The sequence below is a fragment of the Argentina silus genome, assembly GCF_951799395.1.
Source record: "Argentina silus genome assembly, chromosome: 3".
NCBI classification, from domain to species: domain Eukaryota; kingdom Metazoa; phylum Chordata; class Actinopteri; order Argentiniformes; family Argentinidae; genus Argentina; species Argentina silus.
Genome location: NC_139657.1, coordinates 14085588 through 14104221, shown reverse-complemented (window position 1 = coordinate 14104221; position 18634 = coordinate 14085588). Strand labels below are relative to the sequence as shown.

Here is an 18634-nt window from a genome sequence, read left to right as displayed (position 1 = left end):
AACGCTCAACTTAGAATGCATGTCACAAAAGCAAATCAGTGCAAACAGTATCCTTTGTCATCTAATGAAAAGTTCAATCCACCATTCATTTCATCATGACACACTTAATAGTAACTATTACCATCAATATGCATTGCAGGTTGGACAACATTTATTTGAAAACAAAGGTGAAAAACAGTAAGAATTTCACTCAGCAGAAGAACTCTCTACTATATATTTTATGGTAGTACTGCGCCTTTTACAGAGAATATGATTCCTCACAATAAAAATCTAAATCAAGCAGATAGTTACAACAACAAAAATGACATTATTGTAGAACACAAAAGGTGCCAACAAAAACATTTACAGTAATTTATTATTTCCTGTCTGTCAGGCCACATGTTACCTTGATGTGTTCTACAGTAATATGTTACTGATGACCTATTTCATTTGTGATTACAGACTGATTGTTAAGGAAATAGTTCACTGAGCACTTATTCAATTGATTTTTGTGTCTTATGTAGAGAGTTGTGCTAATTGTGTGAACGCAATGAGAAATGACTAACTGTTTTGCTGAAAATGTTACTGTTGTGCTCATGTATGGTATTGCTGTGGGCATGTGAACTGCAGTTTCATACAAATGGTGTAAGCAGTCGAGAAAAACTTTAAGTTTGACATTGTTGACTAACTCTCCGATCAAAGACAATTGCATGGTTGAAATATGGTTGTGTGGCTAATGAAGAGCACCATGGGAGTCCCTAGAATGTCCTGTGATGTTCTATAACTGACAGTCATGACTTGTAAAAGACACATTATTCCTTTGAGGAAATAAAGCATTTATTTATTTACATAATTTTTTTGCCAGGATTATCCCAGGCCACTCCATTCACAGAACAGAGGTTAATAAGAACAGAGAAACCTGGTAAATGTTTTTGGTTTTGCTGTAAAAAATGTGTTTACTTTTGTACTGTAGATGACCACTATTGCCCACACACACCCTAGCTATACCAGAAATAATAGAGTAAAATGATACAATTGGAAAACTGTGTAAAGTTCTGTGTAAATTCTCCCTATCAGTTGTCTTTTGCACAAACAGTTATATGGAGTACACAAACACTGACTGCATGTTGGTCAATTTTTTCCCCGTTTGGATGGAAAAATGTAAATCAAGGGGAATTATTATCTTTGTCTTATTTTTGTACATTGTTTTCTGACTTAAATTGTAACCACACTGTAAACAAAAAAGAAACAATTGTTTTTGATATGTATGTTGTAGGCTTCTATTTCGCAAATTATTAAAATTCGCAAATTATCAAAATCAGAACAGTCCTTTTGTCATCAATTATTTGAGCTGGAGTTGCATAAATGGCCAGGGCATTTTGAACTGTGTGGTGTGCTCTTTTTCATGTCAGTAACATCTTCATTTGTACCAATCACAGTAAGAAACTGTGATAAGATGAGGTTTAGTGCATTTGTCAACCAAAATAACATTACGATGACAAGATAAAGACTTTCTGATGATTTTTATTATTAAATATGTTTTTGTACAATATAACAATACAGTGCCACACTGGTATTTAAAATACTTAGGAAATGCAAGTATACAGTTCAAAGCACAAACCTAAGAGTTGAAAGCACTAACATCTTGATTTTAGAACAACTATTACTGTATATGCTGTCGAAAAAAAACAAGTTGAGAATGTAAACGTTTAACTATAAACTGAACTGAATCTTTCAACCAGATGAATAAACAAAAGAAACGGATGCATAGATGTGTGTATGAGTGAGCTCCAGAGAAAATTGTATATTGAGTCTGTGCAAGTATGGCCCTGTCTCTCTAAGAAAACTCTGCATTAAGTAACTTTCCCAGACACGCACAGATATTTGGGCCCCTTGTTGCAGAGCAGAGACATTTATTAGAGTTTTGGAAGGAGCCCCCCACTCGGTCGCCACAGTGCCTGTGAAAACACACACAGCGGGGCACTGCACACTCGGGAGGTCACGCTTCCAATGCTAATTCACCACTGTCCTCTCAGAGCTGGGCCAGCGCCCAGGTTTCTGCTCTACCCCCAACACCCATTTACCCCCCCTGCTCACTCATTCATTCTATATACACATACATATATACTATATATACATACACTCCCTAAACCCCACATTTAGGTGTCCAGTGTTAGTTAACATTGATGTAAAAAAAAAGTAAGTGCTTCCAATTTGCATTGATTTGAAATGTACACACACACACACACACACACACACACACACACACACACACACACACACACACACGAAGATAGTCAGATGATAAAGACTGGCTGTATGCAGTATGATCAAACAACAGCAGACATTGTCACAAAGTTTTCCAGTATCTCCTGAACCAGAGGAGTGAGTATATTTCTAAGACCCAGTAGCTACCCAGAGTGTATTACTAGTCTCAGTAGCTTGGGCTGGATGACACTGTGCTCTTGCTGTCTGTCTCTGAGTCGCTCTCCTCACTGCTGCTGTTGCTGCTGCTGATGCTGCTGGCTGGCCCCAGGGCCCCTGGCCTGGACTTGGGGGGCAGCCTTCCCCGTGGCTCCGAGGCCCCTCTTCTCCCCAAGCCCTTGGCTTTGGTCTGGGTGGGCTTCCCACCACTCCCTGATGGAACACTGCTCACCATTGTAGTAATTGTCTACAGAGATAGACACACCCAGTCAGCCATGTTTCCAAAACATCATGTTTGTGATACGTCGGTAGAGGGAAAAAAAAAAAAATCTTTTTTTTTTAAATAACAAAAATAAAAAGACTAGATACCCTCAGTAACAGCAACACAACACATTTTAAAATGAGGCTATTACAGTATAAATTACAATGGCCTTTTGACTGTGTACTATACTGTACGTTTAACATTAGGACTGCACATACCCCATTTTCCTGGCTCGTCATCAGGTGTTCGATATCAGAGTGCCAGCCAAGGATTTCAGCAAACCTCCTGACTGTGTCCACCAGGTCACCCAGCTCCATGTAGTCTCCCCTCCGCAGGGGAACTCTTTCAAAGGGACCCACTGCGTCCCTGTTCAGGAGCAGCCGTGGCACACTGGACCTCACCGTGTTCACCAGGCTGGCAAAGGGTTCGATCTGGTGGAGATTATATCAGACATGATGAACTGTCTGCATATAGAATTGATAGAAGGGTTTAATTGAATGTTACTCATGCTATCCGTTAGTGTGTCAATCTAAATTCTCCATTAAATGATGTTCATCATGGAACTGGGTTCACCTGTAAAGACGTGCCCATGATGATGAGTAAGTCAGCTTTAGGGAAGTCTTTGGAATTCTGGAAGTACTTCTCAGGTAGGTCCTCTCCAAAGAACACAATGTCAGGTTTGACCGTCCCTTGACATATCGTACAAATGGGGACGTTGTCACTCATAATAGCGCTCTAAAAAAACAGGAGAAAGAAAATAAAAAGCTAGTCATCATAAAGAGAATGAAGACTTTACTTCCACTGATGATATTGAGCAGATCTGACTTGGTAGGTTACCATGGCCTCCTGAGCAGGGAACGGAGTGTAACACAGGTGACAGGAAGCAGTGGCAAAACTCCCATGAGCCTCCACAAGCTTCTCATCCGGGATGCCACACACTGTGGAGAGAGAAAAGGGACACATTACTCCTGACAATGACACCTAAATGGATTGTTAGAACTCCATACAGTAACTCTTTTCATGTCAGTTATACTGTACATTAGATGGTCATAGGGTGACATTCCAGATTAACTTGGACAACAAATGACTTAATATCTATTTCCCCACTCACTTTTCTCCAGGCCATCGATGTTCTGTGTGTACATGCGGAGCAGCAGGCCCTTTTGGTGCAGCATGTGGATGAAGTAGTGGATGTAGTTAGGCCGATGGCTTCCAGGGTACAGCTCCTTGGCTAGGGAGAAGAAAGGACGCGGGTCGTTTGAGAAGTAGTCAATGTTGAAAATGGCCTCCGGGTACGGGATGTTGTACTTCTTCAGGTTTGCGTACAGCCCTGTTCCTGGGGTTCTGGTGGAGGGAGAACATTTCAAATATTTGAGAAAATAGAAGAAAAAACAGTGTTAAGAACAATGTTTAAGTGAGAGAAACTGAGGAAAAATTTACAATAAAGCTGATTAAAAAGGAGACAGGGGGCACTAGAACCCAGACAGAGGGCATAGTAAACCCACCTGAAGTCTGGGATCCCACTGGCTGTGCTGATCCCTGCCCCAGCCACCACCACCACATTCCTGCACCGGCCCAGCTTCACCAGCCGGGATACGGAGGCCAGACCACCCCGGGGAGATGGCTTCACTGGCAGCCCAGAGGGAGAGCTCTGTGTGGGCTTAGACCCAGAGGACTGTCCCCCCTGTGTGGAGCCACCGCTGGTTCTGGAGGTTCTCCCTTTCCTGTAACAGAACCCAAAGTAATGTACCTTGACAGTCATACTTGAGCCTCCAGTATCAGATCTTTTGTATATTTCTTAATATTTTGAAGGTCTTAGCTTTAGTGTTACTGTGAAAGAGAAACCATGAGACATTTCTAACATTCCCTAACGTCATTATCAAACAACCTGTAATAACCGTAATCACTGACCCCCATAAAAATATTGTTTATGAGATTACCTTGCTAGTGAAGCATTCTGTCCACTCACACTCATCAGGCTGAGGTCCTGGGCCAGAGCTGAATCTGTCTGCTTCCCCCGCTGGTTTCCTTGTGGACCAGGCCCAGAGTCCTGGGGCCGGACTGGATCTGTGTGCCTGGCCTGAGTGGTGGAGCTGCGGGTAACCCGGGTGAGAGCAGGCTGGGAGGGCCTCTTATCCCAACTGGACCTGGACTTACTCATACCTCCACCTGTCGATGGAATAGTTACAGTACTAATGAATGCAATATCAAAATATCAGTCAGAAGCTACATTTCAATAGTATATTTCTGTTTAATGGTCACTTGTTGACAATGTAAAGATTGATAATTATACTATGGGGTTGTCCTGCTATGTAAAACAATTATTGTATTATCTGTGAAATTTCCCATTTTAAATCTGGTTAAAGAAAGTAGCACTTGGTAATTGTCTGGAAACTTTTACTTGTTCATACATTCATCTCTTGTTTTTCTACAACTAGGCTAACTACTTATTCACAGGTTTCACACAGCTTTTCAAGCTCTGAACTCTCCCCCTCCTTCTCCCACTAGCTTTCTGACCGATATTTAAAAAGCAGTTACAATAAAATCATAGTGGCAGTCTTTTGTGTTCATTCCCTTTGCCCAGTGAAAAGCTGAAATGTTTTAAAACTGTCACCTCCTTAACAAAAGGTAATGGCTGTAATATATTTAGCGCACCCCCCCCCCTCCACTTCTTCAGCAGCTATGCTAATACAGTCCACAGCTGTGGCAGCTTTACTGTTCAGGGAAAGAGGAGAGGAGGGGTAGGGGTGCAAGTTAAAAAGAGGGGTGGCAGGGGTGAAAGAGAACCCTAGATTGACTGTGTGTCAACAAACCCAGCTGGGAGAGAAAAGAGGATGCCCCTTTAAGGCCCCCTCAAACTGAGGAGAAAGGGAGAGGGGGTGCAGAGATAAATGATATGGAGGCGGGATTCAATAAAGAGGGAACGGAGGAGGAGGAGAGAGAGGAATGGGGAGGGGGGCCTCCAAAGCTTCTCTTGGCCTTCAAACAACTTCCATGAGGAATGAGTGAGAGTGATCAGGAAGGGAGAGAGAGCGAGGAGACAAAAGAGCTACAACCCATAAAACAAGGCCAGCACCGGAGCGTAGGAAGGAGATAAGGCCTCCTTTTCACTAGAGCACCTTATCGCCCTCAGGAGGTGAGATTGGGGGCCTCAATGAAAGCATTTCAGATGTCAGTGCAGCAATACACAACAAGGCAATAAAAACATTTAGGCTACCGAGGACTGGGGAAGATGAGGGGTGACTCCCCTACAAGCCTCTTGCTACTGCATCGAATGTTCTAGAAGAAGAAGAAATAGCCTACTCAGAAAGAAGGCAGGGATCACTGCAAATATATCTGACAGGAATCACTTTTATCCAAGGCATTTCATGTTTTTAACCACATCTAGTCCTCCTGAAAGGCTGAAGCCTCCACACCGACAATGCTTTCATGCATGTTCCTGCAGTACTATTAAAAACTGCAGGGGGTGGGGAGGTCATGCCTTTGTCTCTGGTACCCCCAGAAAGACACTGCTGAGTACAGGCAATAAATCACTGGAATGGTTATTAAGGTCTAGCTGGCACAGATGGTGAAGGGTAGTAGACTCAGGGTCCAATCCCCTGACATGATCATGCCTTCAAAGAGACATCAGAGAGTACGGTTTGAAACAGTCATCCCGATCTGAGAGAATAGCAGCAAGCAAAGACGGCAGCAAGAGAGTATTTTGGATGTTGTTTGAAGATTTTGTGCATTTTCGCTGAGGCTACATTACCCCGTGCGAAAGAAGGGCAGGGCATACCAAAAAGTAATTTGGGTGACATACTTGAGACAATAAATTACACAGTGTGGTTCCTTGGAGTGTCCCACGCATAGCCTGATGAACAGAGATCTAGGTTAATTACAAACATAACTCACCTCAACACATTCATGACACAGTGCCCGATAGCTGATCTGAAAATTGCACAATATTGCTTTAGAGGAGGACCAGGATCAATCATTACTTAAATGTGGCAATATTGTGACAGTGTGAGGTTGGTTTTGCTTACAACTTAAACTGAGGTCTACAGTATGAATCTCAAAAAATTATCAGCACTGAAGATAATACCATTGAGCCTACTTTGAAATAACTTTGTGATAAAGGCAACAGCAGAGCAGAAAAACAAAGCTAAGGTGGGAGATGAAGGGTAAGTCCAACTGATACATGCTCGAAAGGTCAGCCCTACACCAACCTCTATTGTGACGGAGAGGGGGGAAAGTTGTCTTCTGCTAAAGAGAGACTTAACTAGCTTGAACATGGAGGCTTAACTCCAAAGGGGAGGGCAAAAACCAACATGGTCGCCGGGGTTTGAGGAAACCATGGTGAGGAGGGTAGCAACGGGCTGTCAGTAATGGAATGAGCAGCCTGACAGGAGCAGTGCTAGAGGAATACACTGAGCAAGGAGGGCGAATCTTCGGTCACCCTGTTGACTAATTGACTATAATTAGTTTAGCAAGGGTCTGACTGGCAGCACAAGTGCAGCTGGTCAAGTCCAATTCACTGTAATCATGGGATCTAACCATCCATAACACCTCTGAATATGAATGTTCATACAAGTCCCATACACACAAAAGCACATACGCTACAACGTTTTTAAAAGGTATGGATGCTTTGATGCTATGAAATGGGCTTGGCTACAATGGCAAGGGTTTCTTTCTTATTAACAAAACTCTTCTTATATGTAATTATGCTACTTGTTGCTTGCTCTGATCCTATGATTGTTCTTTAATGACGAATAAATCCCTGTATAAATGACAAAAGATTTAGAGAGGATTTGAGAGCCCTCCCCTTGGCTGGCCTTTCAGAGGGGCTGCTCTCCCACCTCTCCCCAGTATAAAGCTCAGCCCAATCCGGTCCCCAGTGCCCTGCCTCAGCGCCCAGACCACCAGGGGTGAGGCCCCTCATATGGGGGTTACAGTAATCTAATTAGAGCTGTCCCACAACGCTGGGCGCCGCCTCAGTGCTCACCCTCACCCCCCAAAAAACCTAGCTCTAATCCTTTTACAACTCAGAGGGAGAGACCAAAACATCTCCTATAGCCAGAATCCCACCAGCCACCAACCACACAGCTCCTCCAAGCATCTGCCCCGCAGCACAGCAAGACATTCTAGTCAGAAAGTTGACATTATTTGGAGAAGAAGAAAAAAGATGTGTCCCATGGATCAACGCCAAAGTAGAAGCTGAACAAGAGGGTTTACTATGGGCACTGTGATGTGTCTTTAACAGTCTACAGTTGCTTAGAGAGCAGCAGAGTCCTGGTGTGTTTTAACAGCTACTCACTCAGCCTGCTAATACACCACAGCCACAATCAGACGTAAAAAGAAAAGGCTAGAAAAGGCTGTAAAAGGGATGAAAATAGCCCCATTTAACCCTCTGTTTGCTGCCAAACGGTTCTTCCCCTGGCCTCTATCTGGGACTTACAGAAAAGTGTGTCTTTGATCTCTACTGCCACCCTATGCATGGAGCGGAATTGGCTGGGTGGTCACCATGGAGACCACTTCAACACTTTTGGAGAGGCAAAAGGTTTGTTCACTTTCCCCTCCCGTCCGCTAATGACATATCACTTAGTGTTTCATCTTTGTTGGATCCTCAATTTACACAAAGCAACTAATTTGTGTAAGGTGTATTGTTTGTTCAAAGAGAGGGAAGGGTGGGTGGTAGAGTCTTGTTGCCTAGTAGTGTGATTTCCAAGTCAACACAAATGACTGCAACTAATGACTCTCGTCCAATTACTTTTCTAACGAAGTACCATCAGCCTGAATAAAAAACATCAATTTTCTTCTTCTCTGTTGTTAAAGAAAAGAAAAGCACCGTAAAAGTAAAGCCACTTAACAACAACAATAAACAAGCCTAAATATTAAGTTCACCAAAATAAAAAATATTTGCAATCAAGCCATGAAATTTCAGAGATTCACTTTAGTTCAGTCACCTGTTGATGTCCCTCTGGCCCTCTACTCTCTTTGGGTAAATTCACTCATCTTCCAGGACTAACATCAATGCCTGCAATACTTTGTCCCTCCTTTATCAAAACAAAATGAAAAGCAACCATAGACATACATCAATGAGACCAACTGCAGGCTTCACTGACAATATGGCTACACTGACATCTGTTGCTTTCAGAGGATATTACAGGAGAAAAGACAACATTGGGTTGGGGCATGAACTTTTGTCTGAAAGATAAAGGACATGAACATGATGAAGAGACTTCAATGTTGAAATTCTGAAGAAGGCAGCTTGCTGACAAAGCGTTGGTTGAATAAATGAATTGCATTGGAGCAAGAGTGTTCTGCTTTTTTTCTTTTTGTGAGGTTTCACACGCCAGGTTTGCGTTTTCTTGTTTTTTGAACAAAGACTTCAATGATAATCATGATAACCCTGTATGAACTCTGAAGAACTTCAATGGAGAGCAAACCAGGTTCTGGGCTAGATGGTCATATTGGTGCCGTGACTCGGGGTCTCTCTGCAAGGGGAAGGAGATCAAAAGGGGTGAGGTGTAACACAGTTGGTTTGGTGAACCACGCTCATATGATGAGTAGCCTAACCTTGCTTGATACCTTCAAGTTTCACTGTTTTATTATCATACTGTCTGGAATACAGGGGAGTATGACAAAAACATTGTAATTCTTACTTGCAAGCTCTCCTCTTCGAAAACCCATAATACTCGCATTAGTCTAATGTCTCTAAGATTATGACCGAGCTGATGTCTAAGGTTTATCTCAACAGGCTAACACAGTCTGGTAACATGCAGAGTAGACAACCTGGGTTGAAACCCCATATGTCACAGCTGCAGCACACATTCAGATAATCTCCAGGTCCTGGTTTTATATTGAGCCCAGGAGTCAGGTCCCAGCTATTCATGTGTTTCCAATTGTCAGAAAATGGAAAGCCCTATTCCATATTAAATCCTCTTCTTTATTACAACAATCATGGTTGTTCAATTTCTATATGTCAATCCTCCTAGAGATCCTTTGATCCTAACCATTATTTACATTTTTACATTTATGGCATTTAGCAGACGCCTTTATCGAAAGTGACCTCCAGCAAATACATTTGTTTAAGTAAGTGAATCATCTATCCATCAGTCATCATAAGATAAATTAATCAATGCTCAGACCAAGGGCCATTGGTAGTCACAATGCTAGAAGAAGATTTTCTTTTTCTTTTTTTTAACAGGAGAAAAACTTGTACAGGGAGGTAATGGGGGTGAAGAGGTCTCTAGGGTTAGGGTTAGTACAGGGGGGTAGTGAGGGTGATGAGGTCTTTAGGAGGGACTGTTAAGATGTAGCCTGAAGAGATGGGTTGAATGGGTTTTCATTATAACCCTTGAACTATCTAGCACATGATTTAATTTGATCCGCGCACCAAACATGCATTTTACTCAAAATTTGACAGGTGCATAGCTGAAAAAAAATAAAATAAATACAAATTCTAAGCTTATGTTGTGTTGTAACACTTTGTATCAGATCATTCAGAACTGTACATGACTTGTATCCAACCAACTACACAGTCCTAGACTACACATGCGAGATTAGACCAGTAAAATACTAAAATGTACAAGTTACCAGATTTTAGCAAAACTCAAACTGATGACATGTCAAATTACCTGAGGTCTTTCCTGAAGGCGGAACTTTTGAAAGCTGCTGGGGATAGGCTGCGAGGGGGTGACAGCAATGTTGTTATGCCACTAATTAGGTGTTCTACATTAACCAATTTGATTGTGACGCATGCAACATCACAACTTCTTCTCGGCCGGACCGTCGTTTAGCTATTTGAATGGCATATGTTTAGATTTTCTGTGTTTCTCAGGTCTCAAGCATCTGTCGCACGCAGTGTTGTGGAGAAGGAAGTACGTCACTTCCAGCTTCAGTGCGGGAAAATTCCTTTGTACGGCAACGGGACATTGGTCAATGGCATGCAATGTCTCTTTTTGCACAGGCGATGTACAGTCAAAGATAGAAGCCAGTGATCTGGAAAGCAGGACAATGCACACAATCATTCAACCTGTACGAAAACTGGTAAAAAAAAAAAATATTATATAGAATTAAACCATCCACTTCTCATGAGACTTCAAACATCTCAAGAGACCGAGAAAATGTGATAGCATATGAAATGACCTAATGAACCTGAACTTGCTCATATGAATTTATTACTTTTATATAGCCTAGTATGTTCCCCTTCTCGAACAGGTTGAATGATGATGTGCATTGACTAGTCTCGCATGCCAGATCATGGGATGGGATGGGCAGGGCCGTACATATGTGTTCCGTGAACGCTAATAGTGGATCTCCGCCCACCTACATCCGGTGAATAGAAAGGCATGTAAATTAGGATTTCTTCAAAATAAAAGTGCCCAAGTTAAACTTCATTTAGCGTTTAAATAGTAAATAAGTATCAAGGAACCTCAAACATAATATGCTAATTGTCTTACAAAATATATATACAATCATCACCATATAATATTTGATATAGTATTGCCCAATAAGGGTTTGTAATTGTTCTAATATCCTAGTTACCCTGATGAAATAGTATTGCCTCAGAATGATGGACTGGCAAGGCACCGCTTTAGACTCAAACTCACCTGATCCACATTCTAAAAGTTCCCAAGTAGAGTGGTACTAGAGATGAGTTGAGCAGGAAAAATATTCCTGTACAGTCCATAATAGGTACTCTATGCAGTCCATATAGGGCACTGTGAGCTGGTTGGCCACAGTAAAACATTTGGTAAGACACTACTTTATATTCAAACTCACCTGATCCATATTCTAGAAATGTTGCAGAGTAGATTGGTACTAAAAATGAAAATTACATGCACCAATGTGTCCATTGTAATGATAAAAAATACTTTTTCTCAATTGTATATAGTTTATGTTCGGTAATGTGTCCTTATTTGAGCAAAAAATAACTCACGCTTTTATTTTGAAATCGCGAAAACAAAACCGGAAGTATTAATATTGTAAGTTGTTGATTCACGGAACACAGATGCCAATGGCTCTCTGCAGATGCAAATAGTCAACAATCTGAAGTGTTGATCATTCATGGTCCAAAGGTGCCATCTAGTGGTAGAATGGAAGAACGTGTGCGATGTTTCTTACTGCAAAACAAGTTAATTGTAAACTGCTGCGTTCATGAATTCCATTATATAACTTACACGATGTACCCTCCTTATACAGGAAGAGGTACATTATTAGAACATGATATAAATACGTCTTTCTTTACTTGCTAGAACAACTCCTGCCTCCTGGCATTTCACGAGAATCCAATCTTCCTTGCAGACATACTAAGAAAAATGGTTATGAGTGAGGTTACACCAGACAGTTAGCCCTGCTCATCTTAATGCTTCAAAGCCCCATACTATTTAATACTGTTGCAAGGGAGGTAAAAACATCAATAGTAGCTTACTTTAGAAGTTCACTAACTGGGCGCAAGCTTGGCGCCAGTACGTTACTTACATCTACTGTACAGACAGGTCAATATAAAGGGAAAAGTTCAGAATATTCAAGTGACCTTTGCTTTATGGATAGTTTTCATATAAAAGTGGCTACTGGCATTCACTTGCTCGTCTCTGACGTGGTGGGGTGGGGACCGAAGTTCCCAGGCAGCGACTCCAGCAGGGAAGCTGGCTAGTTGGCTAGTTGGAAGTTCAAAGAAAAGTTGACAGCTGCGTTTCGCTTAACTGCAACGTCACCAGTAGCTAGTAGAGAGTAGCTAGCCAGTTCGCAGGAAGGAATAATCAAGGTAAGTTGCAATGGCAGCCTCATTTAAGAGATACACTAGGTAAAGTTGTGTATAGATTTGTGTGGAGTACACATATTTGTTTTTGTGTATTATGGTATTGTCATAAATCAATCTAGCTAGCTACTCAGTTGACTCAGTTTTTTTGGTAGCTAGCTACCTAGCTAGCTAACTAACTGTAGCTTGCATTGTTTTTGCCATGGCAGGGGCACGCAGCTACCTATTTGGCTAATAGTGTCTGCCATATTAAACTAGCTTGCAATCAGGAAACCATCAAGTTAAAAGTTATAATCTTGCTTTTATAACTGTAGGCCTATATGCTCTAGTGTTGAGGGGGTTTTATGTGTCTAAATGTCTGAAACTGTAGCAAGAGTCAAAGTTGACTGACTTGCTCTCCATACTTACAATGATGTTTCATTTTGGAGTTAGTTGCCACGTCAGTTAGTAATGAGACGGCAACGGAGCCACCCATTTAACCACTTTACATTACACGTATGAAAGACATGCTGATATATCAACAAAGCTATTTTCAAGATGTAGTTGAATGGTATTTATTTACCGAAGGATGGATTGGATTTGACCTAGCCAGATAGCATTCTCCTCTATCCAGTCCTAGTTACATTTACATGTATGGTATTTAGCAGACGGCTTTATCCAAAGCGACTTACAACAAATACATTTTGTTGTAACACAAGTGAGTGAATCATCTATCCATCAGTCATCATAAGAAAAAGTAATCTATGCTCGGACCAGGGGCTATTGGTAATCACAATGCTAGAAGAAAGGAAGATTATTATTTATTTTTTAGGATGGACATATAGTCGGAGACTTTGCCATCATGACGTGTCATCGAAATAAAAATGACGCCGCCAAAGACACAGACAGTTTGTAATTTAAAAAAGAATAATAAAAAAAAATTACAAACATTTACTGACGCCTTGCAAAAAAAACAAAAAAAAAACGCACTCGAGGAGTATATTACAAAGCGAGCTAAAGGAGTTAGCGAACTAACATTAGCTCTAACTCAACTCGGAATTTGGTCAAAGTTAGCTCACTAACTCCCTTTACATGCAAGATGCACTTTATTTCGATACATGGTCTCCGACTATCTGTCCATAGGACTGCAGAGAGGAAGATGCTATCCGGCTAGATTTTACCCATCTCAACTGTCTTTAGGACAATGGAGTTTTGGCACAATAAAGCAATACTGTATTTCATCCTTGTATGATGAACTGTGGGAGCCACGTGGGGAACAAAGTGTGCCAGCCAGTCTTAGTCAATTTCATGTGAAGTAAGTTATGCAACTCAAGTTTGTGATGTCATCCTTACTGCCTCATGCATAGCTAGCTACTAGGGTATGTAAAGCCATGTGTGCTGTTGGAAACACACAGGCCAGCTTTGCTACAGCTCTGTAATGAGAAGTCTCAGTGAATGACATGGCCTCAAATTGTATGCTCTTTGCAAGTAGGCTATCATGCTAAATCTGTAGCTAAATGAGGCCTAGAACAGTTAGCAGACATGACTTGCTGCCTAAACAGGTCTGCCTTGTTTTGTGTTGATGTAGGCAGCACACCCAAACTCTGCCTTGTTTTCCCAGAACAATTGAACTAACTATCAGCTCTGTGGGGTATGTTTGCTCCTAATAATCAATTAGTTGCCTAGTTATGTTGCTGGATCATTTAGGAAGATGTTTTCTTGACATTGCACATGTAGCCTAGTAACTTACTGTAGAGAATACAATCCTTGAGGAATTAATTGTCTATTTTTCCCTGCCTAGAGGGAAGATGAGTCAAACCAAGCAGCAGCAGGATGTACCTGCATACCTGAAAGATGAGCCACCAGCAGGTAAGGTCAGCCTCTTTTGTGACCACAGAGAGATGAACACTAGGTCTTAGAGTATAGCTTGTAGGTCTAAACTGAACATTTGACACCAAGACACTGACTCAAAACAAGGAAACAGTAGTGTTAAGACCAATCTAACACTGTGTCTAGCTTGCCATTTAATCTAACTTAAATGGCAAGCTGTTACTGAAGATATTACTAACACCTACTGTATAAAAGTATCCTGAGACCCACAATAAATCGTGCTTGATCTCAATTTGTATATGTTCCACTTTGTGGTGCCCCTGTTCCTGCCCATCACAGTGATTCCTTTCTTATAAGGCAGGCAATAAGGGTTATTGAGGGCACTATAATTAACTTAAGCATAGTGGGGCTACTCTATCATGTGGTTAATGCACGTGATGACCAGAGGACCTGTTTTGTGATTTGACTCAAGCTTCTATGAAGTATTAATCAGTTAGTCACAAAGGCCTTTTCAATAAGCTGAGGAAGTTCCTATGTGTTACTCTTCCTCATTATGAATGATATGTTCCGCTGCTTCATTTCACTCAGCAGTAACATTGTGTGGTCTATTTCCTCTTGTTTCCTAAGACACCAATAAGGACCACCCTCAGCCCCAGCCCAGCATGTTCTCTCGGGTGTCAGGAGGCCTCTTCAGTGTCACTAAGGGTGCCGTGGGAGCGACGATTGGTGGGGTGGCCTGGGTTGGAGGAAAGAGTCTGGACCTGACCAAGACTGCCGTCACCACTGTTGTCTCTGTACCTGCCATGGGTGTGGGCTTGGTTAAAGGAGGAGTATGTGCTGTAGCTGGAGGAGTGTCTGCAGTTGGTTCAGCAGTGGCCAGTAGAGTTCCTATAGGAGGAGGAGGCAAGAAGAAGGACAAGTCTGACTGAGGAAGTGGTGATGTGCTGGGTTTGGTTGTTCTTGTCTGTTTTAGTCTACAGTGAGGAGGGGACTGGAGGGCTATGAAAGAAGTGGAAGCCTCAACGCTCTGATCCCCACGTGTCTATGGACCACTCCCATACTATCTGGCCTGGCCACCAAGGGGGAGACTTTATGTGGAGTTTTCTGCTCAGCATTGCAGGGACCACCCATATTTGTCTGTGATGATAACAAATACCTGAAACTGTTGGAGTATGATATGACTGAGTCTGTGAATGTTAAGTTCTAGATTAACTTGAACTCCACCTGACAGACAAGCAGTGATCGATTCAGAGATATAATTCTGACAGTAAATGAAGACTGAATTTCTCATGTGGGTTTTGTTTCTGCAGGGATAAGATGGAAGCCAGTGTAGCCCCAACCACAGGCACTGCCTGGGGAACATTTCTATGCCAGTTGGGTGTTGATGGCTGTACTCTTCTCTGATTGATTCTGTCTCTCTGAGATTTCTGATTGTGTTGCTCTGGGCGTTGCAGTGAGCCTGGCTGCCATCTCCCAAAACCACACTCTTCATCCAGCTCCCTTAGAATTACATCACCACGCTGGGCTTTAACACTTCCAGTGCTGTTGCGGATTTAAATGCACTGCTTGGGAAGTCAATGTCACCAGTATGTTTTTGCTGGTTGAACAGTTTTTTGTTTTGTGTATCATTTGAATTCAAACCTCTGTTCATTGTGTAGTGTGGAAAAGCCAGAAAGATGTTTTTCTCCACCAGGGAAAATCTCAGAAGTGGAGTTTTTGGATGTTTTTATTGCTACTCAATGCTATACAAGCTTTACAAAAGGTGCCTTCTTCCTGAGAAAGCCTAAACCAATTTATTATATTGTAAAACCACCACTTAAGATATACAGTGCCCTCCCCAAGTATTGGAAAGAGGAAGCATTTTGTCTTCTATACTCTCAACAGTTTGGATTTGAAATCAAACAATTACTATGGGGTCAACGTAGAGATTATCAGCTTTAATTCAATGGTTTTTTTCTTTCAGATTGGTTTCACATTTAGAAAGTACAAAATGTTTTAAACATATTCCCCCTATTTCAGGGCTCTAAAAGTATTGGGAAAAAATCATATCCAATGTCCAAATAAAGCACTTATGTTAAGTATTTGCTCGACAATCCTTTGCATGCAATAACTGCATGAAGTCTGCGACCCATTGACCCCACCAGACGCTGGGTATGTTCTCTACTGCAGCCATCTTCAGTTGTTTGTTTTGAGGTATTTTTGCATGAAGTTCCCTCTTCAGCAAATTAAATGCATGTTCAATTGGATTTAAATCTAGAGATTGACTTGGCCACTCTAGAACTATGTTTGGGGTCTGTATGATGAAGCACTGTCCAATAAGATTGAAAGTATTTGCTTGTACTTCAGCAGACACTTATGTTTCTGTACACTTCAGAATACATTCTGCTGCTGCAGTTAAATCTCAGTGCTAGACATTGACAGCTCTCTTATGCCTGCATAAATGATGTAACAGAACACACCTGACTAACCACCTGTCAAGCCAATTTTCCAATATTACTTGTTCCCTGAAACAGGGGGGGAAATGGTTGTAATTTCTAAATGGTGAAACCAATCTGAAAAAAATAAAACATTGAATTAAAGCTGAGAATCTCTACTTTAACCTCAGTAATTGTTTGAATTCAAACTGTTGGAGTATAGAGCTAGAAGACAAAATGCTTCCTTGTTCCAATACTTATGGAGGGCACTATAGTCCACTTGTTCTATTACAGACCAAAAAAAAGGTTATAGATGTTAATGTCTTATGGTCTGCAGTCACTGGTATTGATAAAACACAGACATATTTTCTATACAGTGAGTCCACAATCTAGTCTGAATTGGGTATAACTACTACTGTATATATGCCTGGCCACACTTTCCTTGCATAGTCCCCTGCCCAAGCTATTAACTACTACTCCATGTACAACAATTTGCTGGGTAAGGTTTAGGTTTAAGATTGTTGATACAGTAGTTTGTTGAGTATCATATGGGGACTTTCCAAATTAAGTGTTTACTCTTGGAAGGCTATTATTTACTTCACATATGACAGAGAATGTTTTATTTGTTCAGGCTTTGTGTCCTCCATGAATTACCCTTTTCCTCTATTTCACAAAAGAAAATAATTTCACATGCAGATAAGACCGTTGGGACACATGGGAAGGCAGAGAGAATTTGGGCTTATCCTGCAACTCTATTTCCTCTTGGGTTTCGTGTCAAGGTGCTGAAGGTAGAATGGAAGTCATGTATCAATGTAAGTTGATGGAGGGGAAAAAAATATATAAACCTAAATAAACATTTTTCATCTGAGTGTTGTTTGGCTGTTTTTGTCATCCTCTCACTCATTTTCTATTAGGTATCACTCCACACACTGCTGACATAAATTGGCTTGATATTGACACACTGGCCCTTTCTCAATTGTTAGAAACTAAATTCCTCGCATCCTTTCATCCGTCCTCTACTCGCTTCCTACTCAAAGCACATTGGGGGAGAAGATCTAGTTTCCTCCTCTCAGATATTCTCCTCCAATACTTTTTGATAAGGAAGCAAGTGGAGGACGGAGCGGACACAAGGAATCAAGTTTCTAACAATTGAGAGGGGGCCATTGAATTTGCCCCTCGATAGGCTACTCTGATTCAAAGCTACTTCCTGGGTTAATGATTATTGGATGAGGGAAAGTTATCACCATGTTTTGCTAATCAGTTATAAGTGAACTATTGTTCTTGCTCATACTACTTTTTTCTGTCAACATAATTCTTCCACTGCTACTGCAGATGTCTAACTTGCATTGCTTGTATTACACTTTTTTTTTTAATATTCAGCTTTTTGTAACTCAAAAACCTCTGTTAATAAGGTGTAATGTTGATTTAGGCCAACATTCTATAAGCTCCATTGTTAATGCAACTGCTATGGAACTTTCCGAACTCTTGAATAAAAACAACAGGATACCTACAGAACACATCTTAGAATAATTACAGAACTCGACAACTCACTTTAACTTCAAAATGTGTAGACTGACTCCACTTCAAGGACTCATTCAGATTGTTTATACTATTTAGACTTTTTAAACTGTGAGTGGAGTGAGATTTTAGGGTAATTTGTGTCTGTCTATGTATTGATCCATCTATCTATCCACCCCTCTATCTACAGTGGAATATATATCTACTGTAGGTTATCTATAGTCCAAACTACCAAAGTCAAGCAAAAATGCTAAAGCATTGGGGGAGAGACAATACATTTGAGCAATTATGGAACAAATCTGTCCCATATCTGACGCTCTCCGCGCAGAACAGGGGGAAGAGAATGATATGTGGCTGCTCATTACAAGGGATATGTTGATCTGGTTATTTAGACAGCCATCCTAAGCATTCATTTTGACAGTCATTGTAGGTGTTATCAGTTATTGATTTCAGTAATTGCTTCTTTTTTTATAAAGAGAAGTC

The 18634-nt window shown here is 41.2% G+C and overlaps 2 protein-coding genes across 4 annotated transcripts; one reads left to right on the top strand and one right to left on the bottom strand.

The window, feature by feature from the left end:
* Nucleotides 1-2411: 2411 nt before the first annotated feature.
* Nucleotides 2412-10434, bottom strand: LOC310801540 (NAD-dependent protein deacetylase sirtuin-3). 3 transcript variants are annotated; one of them, XM_083665606.1, is made up of 8 exons: nucleotides 10285-10434; nucleotides 4606-4834; nucleotides 4171-4389; nucleotides 3777-4009; nucleotides 3503-3603; nucleotides 3239-3400; nucleotides 2884-3096; nucleotides 2412-2650 (listed from the first exon to the last, which is right to left on the bottom strand). In XM_083665606.1, the coding sequence occupies exons 2-8, from the start codon at nucleotides 4824-4826 to the stop codon at nucleotides 2414-2416; spliced, it is 1386 nt and encodes a 461-aa protein (XP_083521732.1). In that variant the 5' UTR covers nucleotides 4827-4834; nucleotides 10285-10434; the 3' UTR covers nucleotides 2412-2413. The 3 variants fall into 3 exon arrangements, with proteins under 3 accessions (XP_083521732.1, XP_083521733.1, XP_083521734.1); XM_083665607.1 differs by lacking the exon at nucleotides 10285-10434 and adding an exon at nucleotides 8611-8726; XM_083665608.1 differs by lacking the exon at nucleotides 10285-10434 and having other exon boundaries at nucleotides 4606-5204.
* Nucleotides 10435-12259: 1825 nt separating this feature from the next.
* tmem263 (transmembrane protein 263) lies at nucleotides 12260-17501 on the top strand. The gene is made up of 3 exons (XM_083665609.1): nucleotides 12260-12416; nucleotides 14191-14258; nucleotides 14847-17501. The coding sequence occupies exons 2-3, from the start codon at nucleotides 14198-14200 to the stop codon at nucleotides 15146-15148; spliced, it is 363 nt and encodes a 120-aa protein (XP_083521735.1). The 5' UTR covers nucleotides 12260-12416; nucleotides 14191-14197; the 3' UTR covers nucleotides 15149-17501.
* The last annotated feature ends 1133 nt before the right edge of the window (nucleotides 17502-18634 follow it).

Excerpts from the sequence above, each read along its gene's own strand:
- LOC310801540 (XM_083665606.1), bottom strand. The coding sequence starts at position 4,826 with ATGAGTAAGTCCAGGTCCAGTTGGGATAAGAGGCCCTCCCAGCCTGCT. Across the intron at positions 4,010-4,170 it reads AGTGGGATCCCAGACTTCAG|AACCCCAGGAACAGGGCTGT; the intron begins GTGGGTTTACTA and ends TCCCTCCACCAG. Across the intron at positions 3,604-3,776 it reads CATCGATGGCCTGGAGAAAA|TGTGTGGCATCCCGGATGAG; the intron begins GTGAGTGGGGAA and ends CTCTCTCCACAG.
- tmem263 (XM_083665609.1), top strand. The coding sequence starts at position 14,198 with ATGAGTCAAACCAAGCAGCAGCAGGATGTACCTGCATACCTGAAAGAT. Across the intron at positions 14,259-14,846 it reads GAAAGATGAGCCACCAGCAG|ACACCAATAAGGACCACCCT; the intron begins GTAAGGTCAGCC and ends TTGTTTCCTAAG.